Consider the following 12,076-nt stretch of genomic DNA (forward strand, 5'->3'; position numbering starts at 1 on the left):
CGGGATGCCCCATGTGCCTCTCCATGAGGACAGGTGGCGGGAGGACAATCAGGGAATTTGGGGATGACTCTCCTCATCCTTCCGCGAGGAGGGAGGAGAGCCCATGTGAGGAAGGCCTACATCTCTCATTGCAGGTGTCTGCAGCCACATGAGGCCCTGGCGGGTGATCCTCACAGGGAACACTCAGGTGGCGGGGGAGACCAAGGAAGGAAGGATTCTGGCTTGAATAGGAAAAGTCCCCAGCTTCAATATTCAGATTCCATCTATGGACATACTGGATAAATCTGAGTCCCTCCATGAAAGTCAAGACATGTGAAAACCAAAGGTCACTTTTAAGACAGAAAGCAGATTTTGCAATTTCTAAAGACTGCCAAGAGGGACCTCATTTAATCACAACAAAATGTCTTAGTGTTGAGAACTAATTATCCCTCTAAAAAACAGAGATGTGCCCAGACCAAAGGATCAGCTTTGGAGTTAGAATAAAAATTCGAATCCTGCCCCTTATTTGCCGTGTGACATTAGCCAAGTCACCTAACCTCTCAGAACCTGTCACCTGTGGGTGACCCTGGAATGATAATATCTACTCTTAGGGTTAAGGTGAGGACACCCTTGGGCGATGTTTATAAGGTGCTTGGCAGAGAACCTGGGACCTACTGCTAGTCTTTTCTTGTTCTCTTTATTACTGTGAAACAGGTTACAATACTGTAGAGAAAAATGAAATATCAGCCCATGTGCCTGCTTTAGCTATTCTCTCTGCAAACATGATCACAGACCCAACCATCCTTCAGCATGCTGCCATATCATGTGGGGTTTTTTTTTTTTTTTTGCACTTGACAGTGCACCAGAGAAGATGAAGTGGGACTGGCCTGTGTGTGAACACTGGATTTCTCTGGGCTACATTCTGGGGGCTTTTATCTGGAATTTGAGACCTAAAACATCATAAGTCACACAGAGCAATGTGAAGAAACAGAGATCGACCAGACTTGAGTTGTAAGTGTCCTTAGAATAATCCCAGAAAGTCAGAGGGGGCAAAGTGAATACCACACTCAGGTAAGAATTACAGTATTAGGCGAAATTGCATTGTTCAGGATAGACTGAATGAATAAAACCTGTGCATTCACTAACTGAGGAAGATTTAATTTTTAAATGTTTATTTATTTTTGACAGGGGTAGGGGGTGAAGGACAGAGAGAGAGGGGACAGAGGATCCAAAGCAGGCTCTGCACTGAGAGCGGAGAACCCGATGTAGGGCTCGAACTCACAAACCGTGAGATCATGATCTGAGCCAAAGTCAGAGGCTTAACTGACTGAGCCACCAGGTGTCCCTCCCCCCCCCACCCCGAATTCTTTAAACAAACTTAGGGCACTCTTAAAAGGTTTGAGAAGACAAGTGGCTGACCTGCTGGGCAGGTTCAAAGAAGCTTCTTAGCCCCTGACAGAGACCAGAAGAACTTGTGACTTGCAATCAAACTGGTTGGGTGGCCTAATTTTTATAAGAAAATGGGAGCCAGCATTGGAGTAAAGGACCCTGAACCATGGTTACAAAGTGTGCAGGCCCAGTAACAGCTTGCCCCGTGGGTGGGGGGTGGGGGCAGGCATGCTACTGGCATGTGGGGCAGAACCAGTCTTTGTTGTGCAGGGCTGAACTGCACACTGTGGGACGTCTGGCATCCCCAGTCCCCGGCTCATAAAATGCCAGGAGCACCACCCACCTGACTTGAAAACCAAAGAATATCTATTGCCCAAAGCCCCTGGAGGAACATGGTTACTGCTCCTGTCAGACCGTCCAAGGGACAGGGAGGATTCCCATTTGGGACCATCTGAGGGACCAGCGTGTGTCAACTCTGGTACACACCTAGGTCCCTGGGGAGCTTCTGAAGCATCCAGAAGCCCAGGGCCACCTCTAGAGATTCAGATCCAGTGGTTGGCCATGAGACCAAGGAGTTGGTATGCTTTAAAAAAATTTTTTTATGTTTATTTATTTTGAGAGACAGAGTGTAAGTAGGAGAGGGGCAGAGAGAGAGGGAGACACAGAATCTGAAGCAGCCTCCATGGTTTGAGGTGTTATCACACAGCCCAATGCGGGGCTAGAACTCATGAACAGTGAGATCATGACCTGAGCCGAAGGCGGATGCCTAACCGAATAAGCCACCCAGGCACCCCAGGAGTTGGTATGTTTTACAAGTTACCCAGATGGGGTTCTATGGGTAGCCAGGGTGGAGAATCCTTTTTTCTGGGGATATGGAACAAGGACTTGTCTATGGAGAGGGCTGCCTCACTGGCCTTCAGAGGATGGGCTGGAGTGGAATGCTGGGTGGTATTAGTGCATCAGGGAACTTCAGATCGGCCTAGAGGCAGCCATGTGTGTTTACAGTGGGGAAGGGGTGAAGGGCAAACCCACTGGTCCAGGTTCCAGAGGGAACCCTTAGCTGTCACCATGCTGTAAAATTCCATCACAGGCCTGAGGAACCCTGGGTCCTTGCTGCTGGTGAAGCTCATCAGAGCCGAGGAGGAGAAGGAGGCAGCTGTGGGACCCACAGGGGACACGACATAGATAGGACAGCAGAAGTAGCAGAGCGGGGGACAGCCTGGTCTCACACAGGAAGGGAGGAAAGCGGGTCCCCAGCTCTTCCAGACAGACCGTGGCAACCAAAGTGCTAGAGGCCATGGGAAAGCAGTTTGCCAACTGCAGAGATCCTGATCTTCTTTTAAAAAAATTTTTAAATGTTTTATTTTTGAGAGAGAGAGAGACAGAGAGCGTGGGCAGGGGAAGGGCAGAGAGAGAGGGAAACACAGAATCAAAGCAGGTTTCAGGCTCCAAGCTATCAGCACAGAGCCTGACACGGGGCTCAAACCCACGAACTGCAAGATCATGACCTGAGCCGAAATTGGGCGCTTAGCTGACTGAGCCACCCAGGCACCCCAGAGACTCTGATCTTCTGACCCTTTGCCTGCTCCGCAGGGAGGGACCAAACAAAGACCCTCTCAATCTTGGACCTTCCTCCTCCACCTGGAGGAGCTCTGACTTTGCCAGCCCAGCTCCTGCCTGCTGTGATGCTGACTCAGGAGAATAGGGAGACAAAGGAGGAGAGGAGAGGTGAGGCGAGGCGAGGCGAGGCGAGGCGAGGCGAGGCGAGGCGAGGCGAGGAGCCCAGTGGCAGTAGATTTGGAGGACAGGCAGATAGGGAGGGTTAGCGTATGAGGCTGTGGGACAGCAGGAGACATGCCCTTAAAGACAGGGCTGTGTTATGACTTTTCATGACTTCATAAAAAATAACATATATTTAAAGCTGTATTTTATGACTATATTGCTAGAAGGACAAACCACACTCCAGGCTAAATCCATTGTTATGATGCTCATTTTTTTCCTTCTGATGTAAAATAATTAACATAAAAACATTTTTGCGGGTCTATTAAAAAATTTCATGGGTCCTAAGCATTGTAGGTACTGGGTATAATGGATAAGACAGCCTTGCTTGAAGGAAATACACCAAAACGTATATTCTTCAGCACTGTGATTCTATATGATTAATAGCTTTTTCTTGGTTGATCAAAATACTTCCTAAGTGTTCCACAACAAACGTGTATAATAAGCAGTGGTAAAAGTAAACACTAACAAGGCCTCGTACATGCTAGCATGTTCTAAGGGCTGTATGTGTATTCATTCATTTAATGGCCTCTGCAGCCGTGTGGGGCACAGACTGTTATCATGCCCAGTGACAGAGGACTTGCCCCAGGGGCATCTGAACCCAGGCGCCAAGGTGAAAAATTTGTTTCTGCTTCTGCACAGCATTGGGCCCCCACTCGCACGCTCACGCACCTCTCCAGCAGCGGCTCAAGCCACCCCTCGTGGCACTCACAGTGGCAGTCCAGGAAGGTCAGCACTTCACCCTTCGCCGCGGAAGCGCCTAGAAGCCTGGCTCGCACCAGGCCCTCCCTCTTGTTGGCGCGGATCAGACGCACCTTGGGCAGCCCAGACAGCTCATTGGCCAGGCGCTCCTTCAGGTGTTCTGGGGAGGCAAGCGAGACAAGCGGGGTCACTGCCATGCATGCCAAGTGGCATCCTTCCAGGCCCTCCCTAGCCCCAAATGACAACTGAATAGACAGAAGCCTCCTTTGCTCTGCACCTACCTGGGATGTCCTCACCTCACGCAGAACCAAGGCTGGACGTGTACGACGAAGGCCAGGGGTGGGTGGCTGGAGCAGAGGAATCCCAGAACCACCCAGGGCTCCCCGTCAAAACACACGCACACTGAATTGTGTGCTTGAAATGGGTGCATGTGGCGTCTGGATATATCTCAATAAAGCTGTTACCCCCTCAAAAATACATTACACCTTGACTTGAGAACATTTAAAAATAAAACACACAAAAATTGCCCAACCACAATTTTTCAGGAAAACTGGGTTAATATGCACTTGGTTTATTTATATTAACTAATTATGTAACATGTTATAAAATTTTAATTTATGTGGAATTATGTTGACAAATTTTATTTACATTTATGTTAACGCAAATTTTCTCAGGAGCTCATTTCATTTGACACAGTAATAGTAATAATAATAATGGCAGCTACCACTAGAGGGCCTGTTGTAAGAATTACTGTCCAGGTGATTTTTATGAACTCATCAGAGCCTCAGAACTTTCCCATGAGGTAGGTACTACAACTATCCCCATTGATAGATGAGAACACTGAGGCCAGAGAGGCTAAGTAATGTGTCAAGATCGCAGAACAAGTGAGCTAAGGAGCCAGGATTTTAACCCAGCAGCCCTGGCTTGAATCCATAGGCTTACTGCTGCCTCCCAGAGCTTTCTTCAATCTCTCAGCCTTGCTAAACAAATGCAAACTGGTTAGGAGGATGCGTTGTTCCCATTTTGCATAAGAAGAAATGAGGCTTTAAAAGTTGAAAGGTCTCATCCACAGCGAGGGCTGGCCTCAGGACTCCAGACTTCACACACAGGTTCAGGGGCAGGAGGCCCTGATTCCCACCCCTCCGTGGGTCAGGTGGAGGTGGGGGGGAGCCCATCAGGCAAAATAAAAATGAGAGAATCCCCCCTAATCATTGTGGATGTCGTCTGAAAGTCTTCAATCATCAGCAAAAGGGAAAAGTCTGTAAACTGTTCTAGGTTGCTTCAGTTTGTAAAAATGTTTCCCTAAATATTCTTGACATTAAAAAAAAAAAGCATTTCATTGGTTGATTTTTTTTCATCCTAAATATAACTGCAAATAAGCTGGGAGCAGGAATAAGGGAGGTGACCTCCCAAGCAAAGCTAATTGGTGGTGGCTATGCCCAGTAAACACACAGGTGCAAAAAAAAAAAATAAAGGGAAAAAAAGAAAATGCACATGTAGCCTCCTTGTACTCTTTATGGATTTGGTCAGCATCCATTCTAGGTCTGTCTGAACTGCCCTCCCATGCCCGGGGAGGGTTGGCGCCCCTGCACGGAGCTCAGACTGGCGTGTGGAAAGGCCAGGGGGAGGGGCAGGGCACAGATCCTGTCATCACGGCTTGAGCAGGCATCTTGTCTGTGGCGCAGGTCACCATGATGGAGAGAGCAGCCTCGGCCCCACAGAGACCCACACTTACACTCACGAGAAGAACTGAGCTATGCAGAAGGGGTTCATACCCTGGTCCTGCCTGCTGAGGAGCTATTCAATCCCACGAAGATCAAATAAATAATCTGATCCTTGCTTCTGAATGAATACATTTCTGAAATATTGGGGGTACTCTACATTTTGTTAATATTTCATAAAAGTACAGGTACGACAATATGCCAGGCACTGACGTAGCATGTTACCTGCCTTTATCTCATTTAATCCTCACTGTGACTCTGCGAGCTAGGGATGAGTATCCCACTTTACAGGGGCTGAAGCCAAGGTTGACGCTGGACTTGCTCAAGGTTGAGTGGCTGCAAAGTGCTGGAGCTCGGACCAGTGCCAGCACAGATTTAAAACAGCCCCAGGAGGAGAGGACCAAAGGAAAGGGAGATGAGTACCTACTACGTGCTGGCCGACGTGAGAGTCCATCCTATGCCTGATCTCATTTGTTCCTCACCACTCTCTGATGTAAGTGTGGACAAACCCATTCACAGATGAGAAACTGAGGCTCAGAAAAGACAAGTGACTTGGCCCAGGTGCCACGACAGGTTCACGGTAAAGTTCACCTCTGACCCAGGTGCCCTGACCCCAGAGCCCAGTGCCTAATGGGCTTCATGCAGCATCAAGCCCCAACTGTCGCCGAACACCCACCACGGAAGCTACGGTTCCCAGCCTCCCTTGCAGCTAGGTGTGGCCAAGTGACCCCTGCTCTGCTCCATGGGATATGAGGGCAACTTTCGAGTTTAGCTCTCCAGCCCCATGAGATCTTCCTGCCGATAAGAGCGCGCAGAAGGTGAAGAACCAGCCCGGGGCACGCAGACCGGGGCAGCACAATGTCCTAGAGAATGTGGAGATACAGGGCAGAAGGAGCCAGGCCCCAACACTGTGAAGCCGCCACACCAGCCCTAGACCATTAGGCGAGCTTTGTGATGGGAGAGAGATCATTTTTTTCCCATGTAAATCACTGTTGTTTAGAGTCTCTGTGAGAACGGCCAAACACACCCACCAATTAGGACACATACTCCAAGCTTTGAAGTCGGACGGACCAGACAGAGCCCGAAACAGCAAGATGCCCACGAAGCAGTAGCTGCTGCCCTTCTGTGTGGCCCACGGATGGTAATTTGGCTTGAGACTAACAACTCAGCCCACGGCTCTCCCTGTTGCTATGACCCTGACATTTCCCCTCAGCTGAGCTTAGCTCCCCCAGTTCAGCTAGTCACATGGCATGTGGCATGACCACAGCAGCCCCTCTACCCCACTCCCATCCATCGGCCATGCCCCACATGGCAGCACAGTGAGCCCAAGACTGAGCGACCTTCCTGTCCCCCCAGCAGCCCTCAGACGGCTCCCATCAGGCTCATATTTATGCCTAAACCCCCTTATGGCGGCCTCCAAGGCCCTGCCTGGTCTGGCCTCGCCCACCCTGGCACCTCATCTGCCGCATCACCTCCCCACTGGCCAACGGTCTGCCCTGCAGAATGCCTGCGCGGCCCAGCTTCTTCCTGCAACTGGGGCCACTGGGCTGCCTCCTTTACATCCTAGCTTTTGGCTTAAAACCACTTCCTCAGGGAGGCTTCCTGCCCTCCACCAGGCTAGAGGAGGGCCCGTCCCCAAGCTCCCCTTACTCTCCTGCTCTGACTTTTATTTCACAGCACTTTGTCCCTTGCTGTAGTCCACCTGCTATATTGCTATATTATGCTATGCTATTTTGTATTGTGTCGTGTCGTCGTGTATTATTCTTTACATGTTCATTGACCATCCCCACCCACCTCTCCACCCATTAGAATGTGGGTTTTACGAGAGCAGGGACTTGTCTTGTTTCCCACCGAATCCCCGGTGCCTAGAATGGTGCCTGGCACAAAGGTGGAAGCTCAAAATATGTTCGCTGAATAAATGGAGTGCCAACTCTGGACTGCATGTGAATTGCTGGACCCCAGGTCACCGGTCAGGCCTATAGGGATATGGGTCACTCTCTCAATGGAACGCCTCTCCCTGGATTCAGTTTTTCTCCTGTCTGGGCTGCCCCTTTTCGATCTCATCTCAAACTTAACAAATCCAAAGCCAAATGCCCCACTTCTTTTCCCAGACCTGTCACTCCTGCCCTGGGTGGCTTATCTAGCTCTGGGACAGCAGCACCATTCACCCAGAAACCCATCCCAAGGGCCTGCAGGTCCCCCAGATGCCACGTCTCGAACACCCCTCCACCTCCTCCCCTTCCCTCAACTACCACCAGACTCCCAGCCTCCATCTCTCACCTGGGCCGCCTCTACAGCCCCCGGCCTCCCTGCAGAGCTCCCCTGTACACAGTTCTCCACCCACAGCCTAGAGGGGTCCCTCAAAGGGCAAAACTGCTCTCCTGTTTAAAACACTGCCCTAGGGGCGCCTGGCTGGCTCAGTCAGTTAAACAGCCAACTCTTGGTTTTGGCTCAGGTCATGATCTCACGGTTCGTGAGTTCGAGCCCCACGTCAAGCTCTGTGCTGACAGTGTGGAGCCTGCTTGGGATTTCTCTTTCCCTCTCTCTCTGCCCCTCCCTGGCTTGCTTGCTCTCTCTCTCTCAAAAAAAATAAACATAAATTAAAAAAAAAAAAAAGTCCTGCTTTGTTCTCCCCGCCCTCAGGACAAAGTCCCGACGCCTCGGCCTCGCGTGTAACACCTGCACCCTGCCCCATGTCTCATACCTCTCCTCTGCCTGCTGGTCCTCCGTCCTTCCTGAACTACCTGCAGGGCCTATCATGCAACACTGTGACTCGGAGGCTTTCCACATTCTGTGCCTCCACTTAAAACACCCTCTCTCCACCTCTGCTGCCCACATACTACTTCAAGACTAAGGTCAGCCATTCTTCCTGAGTGCTCTGTCTCCTGTAGCACCATGTGGTAGAGCCCTCTGTCCACACACCTGCTTCCCAGCAGGCTCCCAGCTCCTGGCAGGGGCGGGGCACATGGAGACACAGAAAGCCTGTCCTCCTGGGGCCCATTCCACCCCTCCTGAGTCGCACTCTTGCCTCCCAGGCACTGCTCTGGGAAGCCAGGCCCCTCCAAGAGCTCATGTGGAGGGCTTACCTCTGTCACTGTAGTCATCTACGAGGATGACTTCTTCTAGCAGCATGTCCGGGGACGTCTCGAGGACACTGTAAACTGTCCGGAGGAGAGTTGACCAGGCTTCATTATAAAACGCTATGACAACAGATGTCGTGGGCAACTTGTCATAAGCATATTTCTTCTCTTTGCACCTGCAAATACAACACAGCTTCAGGGAATCGAGAATCCACAGCTGACTGTGTGTACCAGGCCCAGGCTGGTCCTAGGGATGGAGGTGTGAAGGGGACACAGGTCACAGTCCTGAGACCTCCTCCTAGGGAATGGAAAATAATCTGGGATCTTCCAGAGACCCCAGTGTTCCTCTAGGAGCCCCAGCGGAGTCTAAGAAAGGTTCTAAAATGACACCAAGAAGCTTGAACCGTGGGACACTATTTTGAGGCTTTAAAGCAAATTTCAGATTTGAGCAACATACAAGCTAAGCAGACTCAGAAGGGAGGACGATGGCCACCTCCCCCTCCTCAGCACCTCTCTCGTGGGTCCTCTCCCTTCTGATTCCACTGCCAGACCTGTGCTCAGACCGTGCCCTCTGCCTGGAATGTCCTTCCCTCATTTCTCTACCTGGCAAACTCTCTGTCCTCTTTCGAGAACAGCTCAGCCCCATCCTCTCCCTGGGACAGCCTGTGGGGGCAACTGCTCGCTTCTGGATGCTCCTCGGGCGCCTTGCCCACATGCGCACCTCTGGTCCAGCAGGTGTCAGTCACAGCACTCTGGTTGCTCACTGGCATCTCACTGCCCTCTCCAGCACGTTACCAGGGCAGCAGCGATGCTTACAAAGGTGGTGTGTGCAGAAACCAGAGCCACTGCTAGAATGTGCAAACAGTCCAGAAGGGCTGCATAAAGGACACTGACCACCCCCCTTCCAGTACCCACCCCGCCCCTTGCCCCACTCTGTGGCCTCCCGGTGGGGGTGGGGGCATGTGCCTTGACTGGCAGTGATAGGAACCAGTAAGTTTCCTCTTTCTTTAGTAGGGTTTCCAGCTACTTCCTAAGGAGTTTCCCTAGTTGACAGAGAATTCTCTTCTCAGAGTGGCTCACGAGAAACTCCCAATGTCATCCCAGGGACTGGGCCGTGCCTGGAGACCTTCCATAGGAAATGGCAAGAGAGGGGAGGAACAGAACCCCAGAAGGGCACCCACAAGACTGGGCTGGAATGCGGGGCTGGCAATGCTAGAAGAGCGTACATGCTTGAAGACCAGCCAGCCGGCCTGGGCAGAAAGGGAAGACCTCACAGCAGGCTGTGCAGCACGTCAAAGGGACACAGAACCAAGCAGGATGAGGAGTAAAGCTAGATCAGCCAACTGCCGGTACCAGGCAACGTGTCAGCGGGCCCTTACCCGTCAATCACCAAATATTTCCTGATCACCTACTATGTGGATTAAAAAAAAAAAGCCCCCGGGCTTACATTCAAGGGGACAATGATCAAATAAGCAAACATATCAGTAATTTCAGAAAGTAATGGTGCTATAAAGAAAAGCAGGGTGCAAAACAGAGCAACTGTGGAGGGCAGTGGGAAGGGGGAAATGGAGCAACCACAGAACAGGTAATCAGGGAGGGCCTCTTAGAGGAGGTGACATTGAGGAGGAGACCTGAATAATGCAAAAAAGCAGAGAAAAAGCCCTTTATGTATCCACTTTATTTCTTGTGGTTTTTCTCCTTTTGTTTCATCATGAATTTTTTCAAACATTATAAGGAACTTCTGGGACCTTTTGCCCAACATCAACAATTCTCAATGCATGGTGTATCTTGATTCATCTATGCCCTCACCAGACTAGGGTGTTTTGTTTTGTTTTGTTTTGTTTTGTTTTGTTTTGTTTTGTTTTGTGTTTCAGAGAGAGGGAGAGAGAGAATCTCATGCAGGCTCCACACTCAGCTATCCCATGAGTCGTGAGATCATGACCTGAGCCGAGATCAAGAGTCAGATGCATAACTGACTGAGCCACTCAGGCACCCCATCCCAGACTAGTTTAAAGCAAAACCCAGAATATCACAGCATCCATGAATATTTCAATCTATCTAAGATATAAGGACGCCTTTTTTTTTTTTCATAATAAAACACAATACAACTGAGACATCTTAAGAAGTTACCAATTCTTTACTGCTACCATATCTCCAGCCTGCAATATTTCATAAAAATTAAAGACGCCAATGTTTGGAACACACACCATTCTTTTAAGAACCTCTAAGGACAAGTGTTGCTTATCCTAACTGGAGGAAGCATTGATTTTAAGATACATCCAAATCTCAGAGATGCTTCAATATGAAAAAAAAAAAAAAAAAAAGACTTAAAATTAATGAAATGTCCTACTTCATTTAACTCTCAAAACCACTTTCAGTGTTGGCATGTATTGTTCCCGCTTGGAAGGCCAGGCTCAGAGAAGTGGGATAACTTGGGCGGTTCACAGAATGCCTGTGAGCACGTACCTGGCCAGGGTCCTCATGTCCAGAGGCCCGGTCGTAGGGTTGTGGCTTGCCCCCGGCCGGATGCTCAGGTGGGCCATCTGATCGAATGAAGAGCCCTGCACCACACCTACCTGCCTCGCCCTCCTCCCTACCTGTCCTCCCTCCCAGGGTCTTGCTCTAGGCCCTCTTCCTAAACTCCAGGGCAGTCTCTGCAGAGAGCTCTGCTGTCAATGGGAGGACCCTCCACATGAACAGGCGTATCCGGGAGACTCTGTTAGAGGCCGGCTCTTCTCAACCACACTCACATCCTCGCTTGTGCTGCGTTTGCAGGCCCTGCTCTACACGTTTGAGTCAAAGTCAGCTGAGGCTGGAAGCATAACAGCTCTGGTGTCCTAAAGCGACGACAGGGCATCCCCAGCAGCCCGAGCAGCGGGACGCGAATCCTTGGACACCAAGGGCTTCTGATTCACAGAAGTGGTTACGACTTAGCACTGTGCTCCACAGAGGGGAGTCCAGCCCACACTCAAGGGGAGGAGAGGCAGGCTCCATCCTTTGAAGGGGATGATTGCCAAGAATGTGTGGATATATTTGAAAACCACCACGCAGGGATAGAATGCAGAAGTGTGACAGTACGTGTCCTCCAACACCAGGCCCTAAGACACTGAGGTTCCCTCTTTGTTCCCTCCCATGGACCATCCATCCTGGGGAAAGCCAGTTCCATGCAGTGACGCGAGTAGACTCAAGCATCCTGTGGAGAGGTCTCTGTGGCGAGGGACCGAGGCCTCCAGCCAACAGCCAGCCCCAACTTTCCAGCATGGGATAAGCCCTCTTGAAAGCAGATCTTCCAGGCCCAATCAGGCCATGAGATGATGAAATCCCCAGGCAGCATTTGGATTGTGATCTCATGGGAGATCCAGAGCCAGAACCACCCGGCTAAGCCACTCCCGAATCCCTGACCCACAGAGATTATGTGAAATCACA

The 12,076-nt window shown here is 50.5% G+C and overlaps 1 protein-coding gene across 2 annotated transcripts in view; it reads right to left on the reverse strand.

Annotated features, from left to right (window-relative positions):
• The window catches only part of GALNT12 (polypeptide N-acetylgalactosaminyltransferase 12), a 37,262-nt gene that overhangs the window by 15,832 nt on the left and 9,354 nt on the right, over positions 1 to 12,076 (reverse strand). For both annotated transcript variants that reach the window (XM_015068952.3, XM_053204892.1), the window contains exons 2-3: positions 8,657 to 8,826; positions 3,820 to 4,009 (exon numbers count right to left, since the gene is read on the reverse strand). In XM_015068952.3, coding sequence (XP_014924438.2) covers positions 3,820 to 4,009; positions 8,657 to 8,826 — 360 coding nt within the window. The remainder of the gene's footprint in view (positions 1 to 3,819; positions 4,010 to 8,656; positions 8,827 to 12,076) is intronic.

Source organism: Acinonyx jubatus, chromosome D4 (genome assembly GCF_027475565.1).
Source record: "Acinonyx jubatus isolate Ajub_Pintada_27869175 chromosome D4, VMU_Ajub_asm_v1.0, whole genome shotgun sequence".
NCBI classification, from domain to species: Eukaryota; Metazoa; Chordata; class Mammalia; order Carnivora; family Felidae; genus Acinonyx; species Acinonyx jubatus.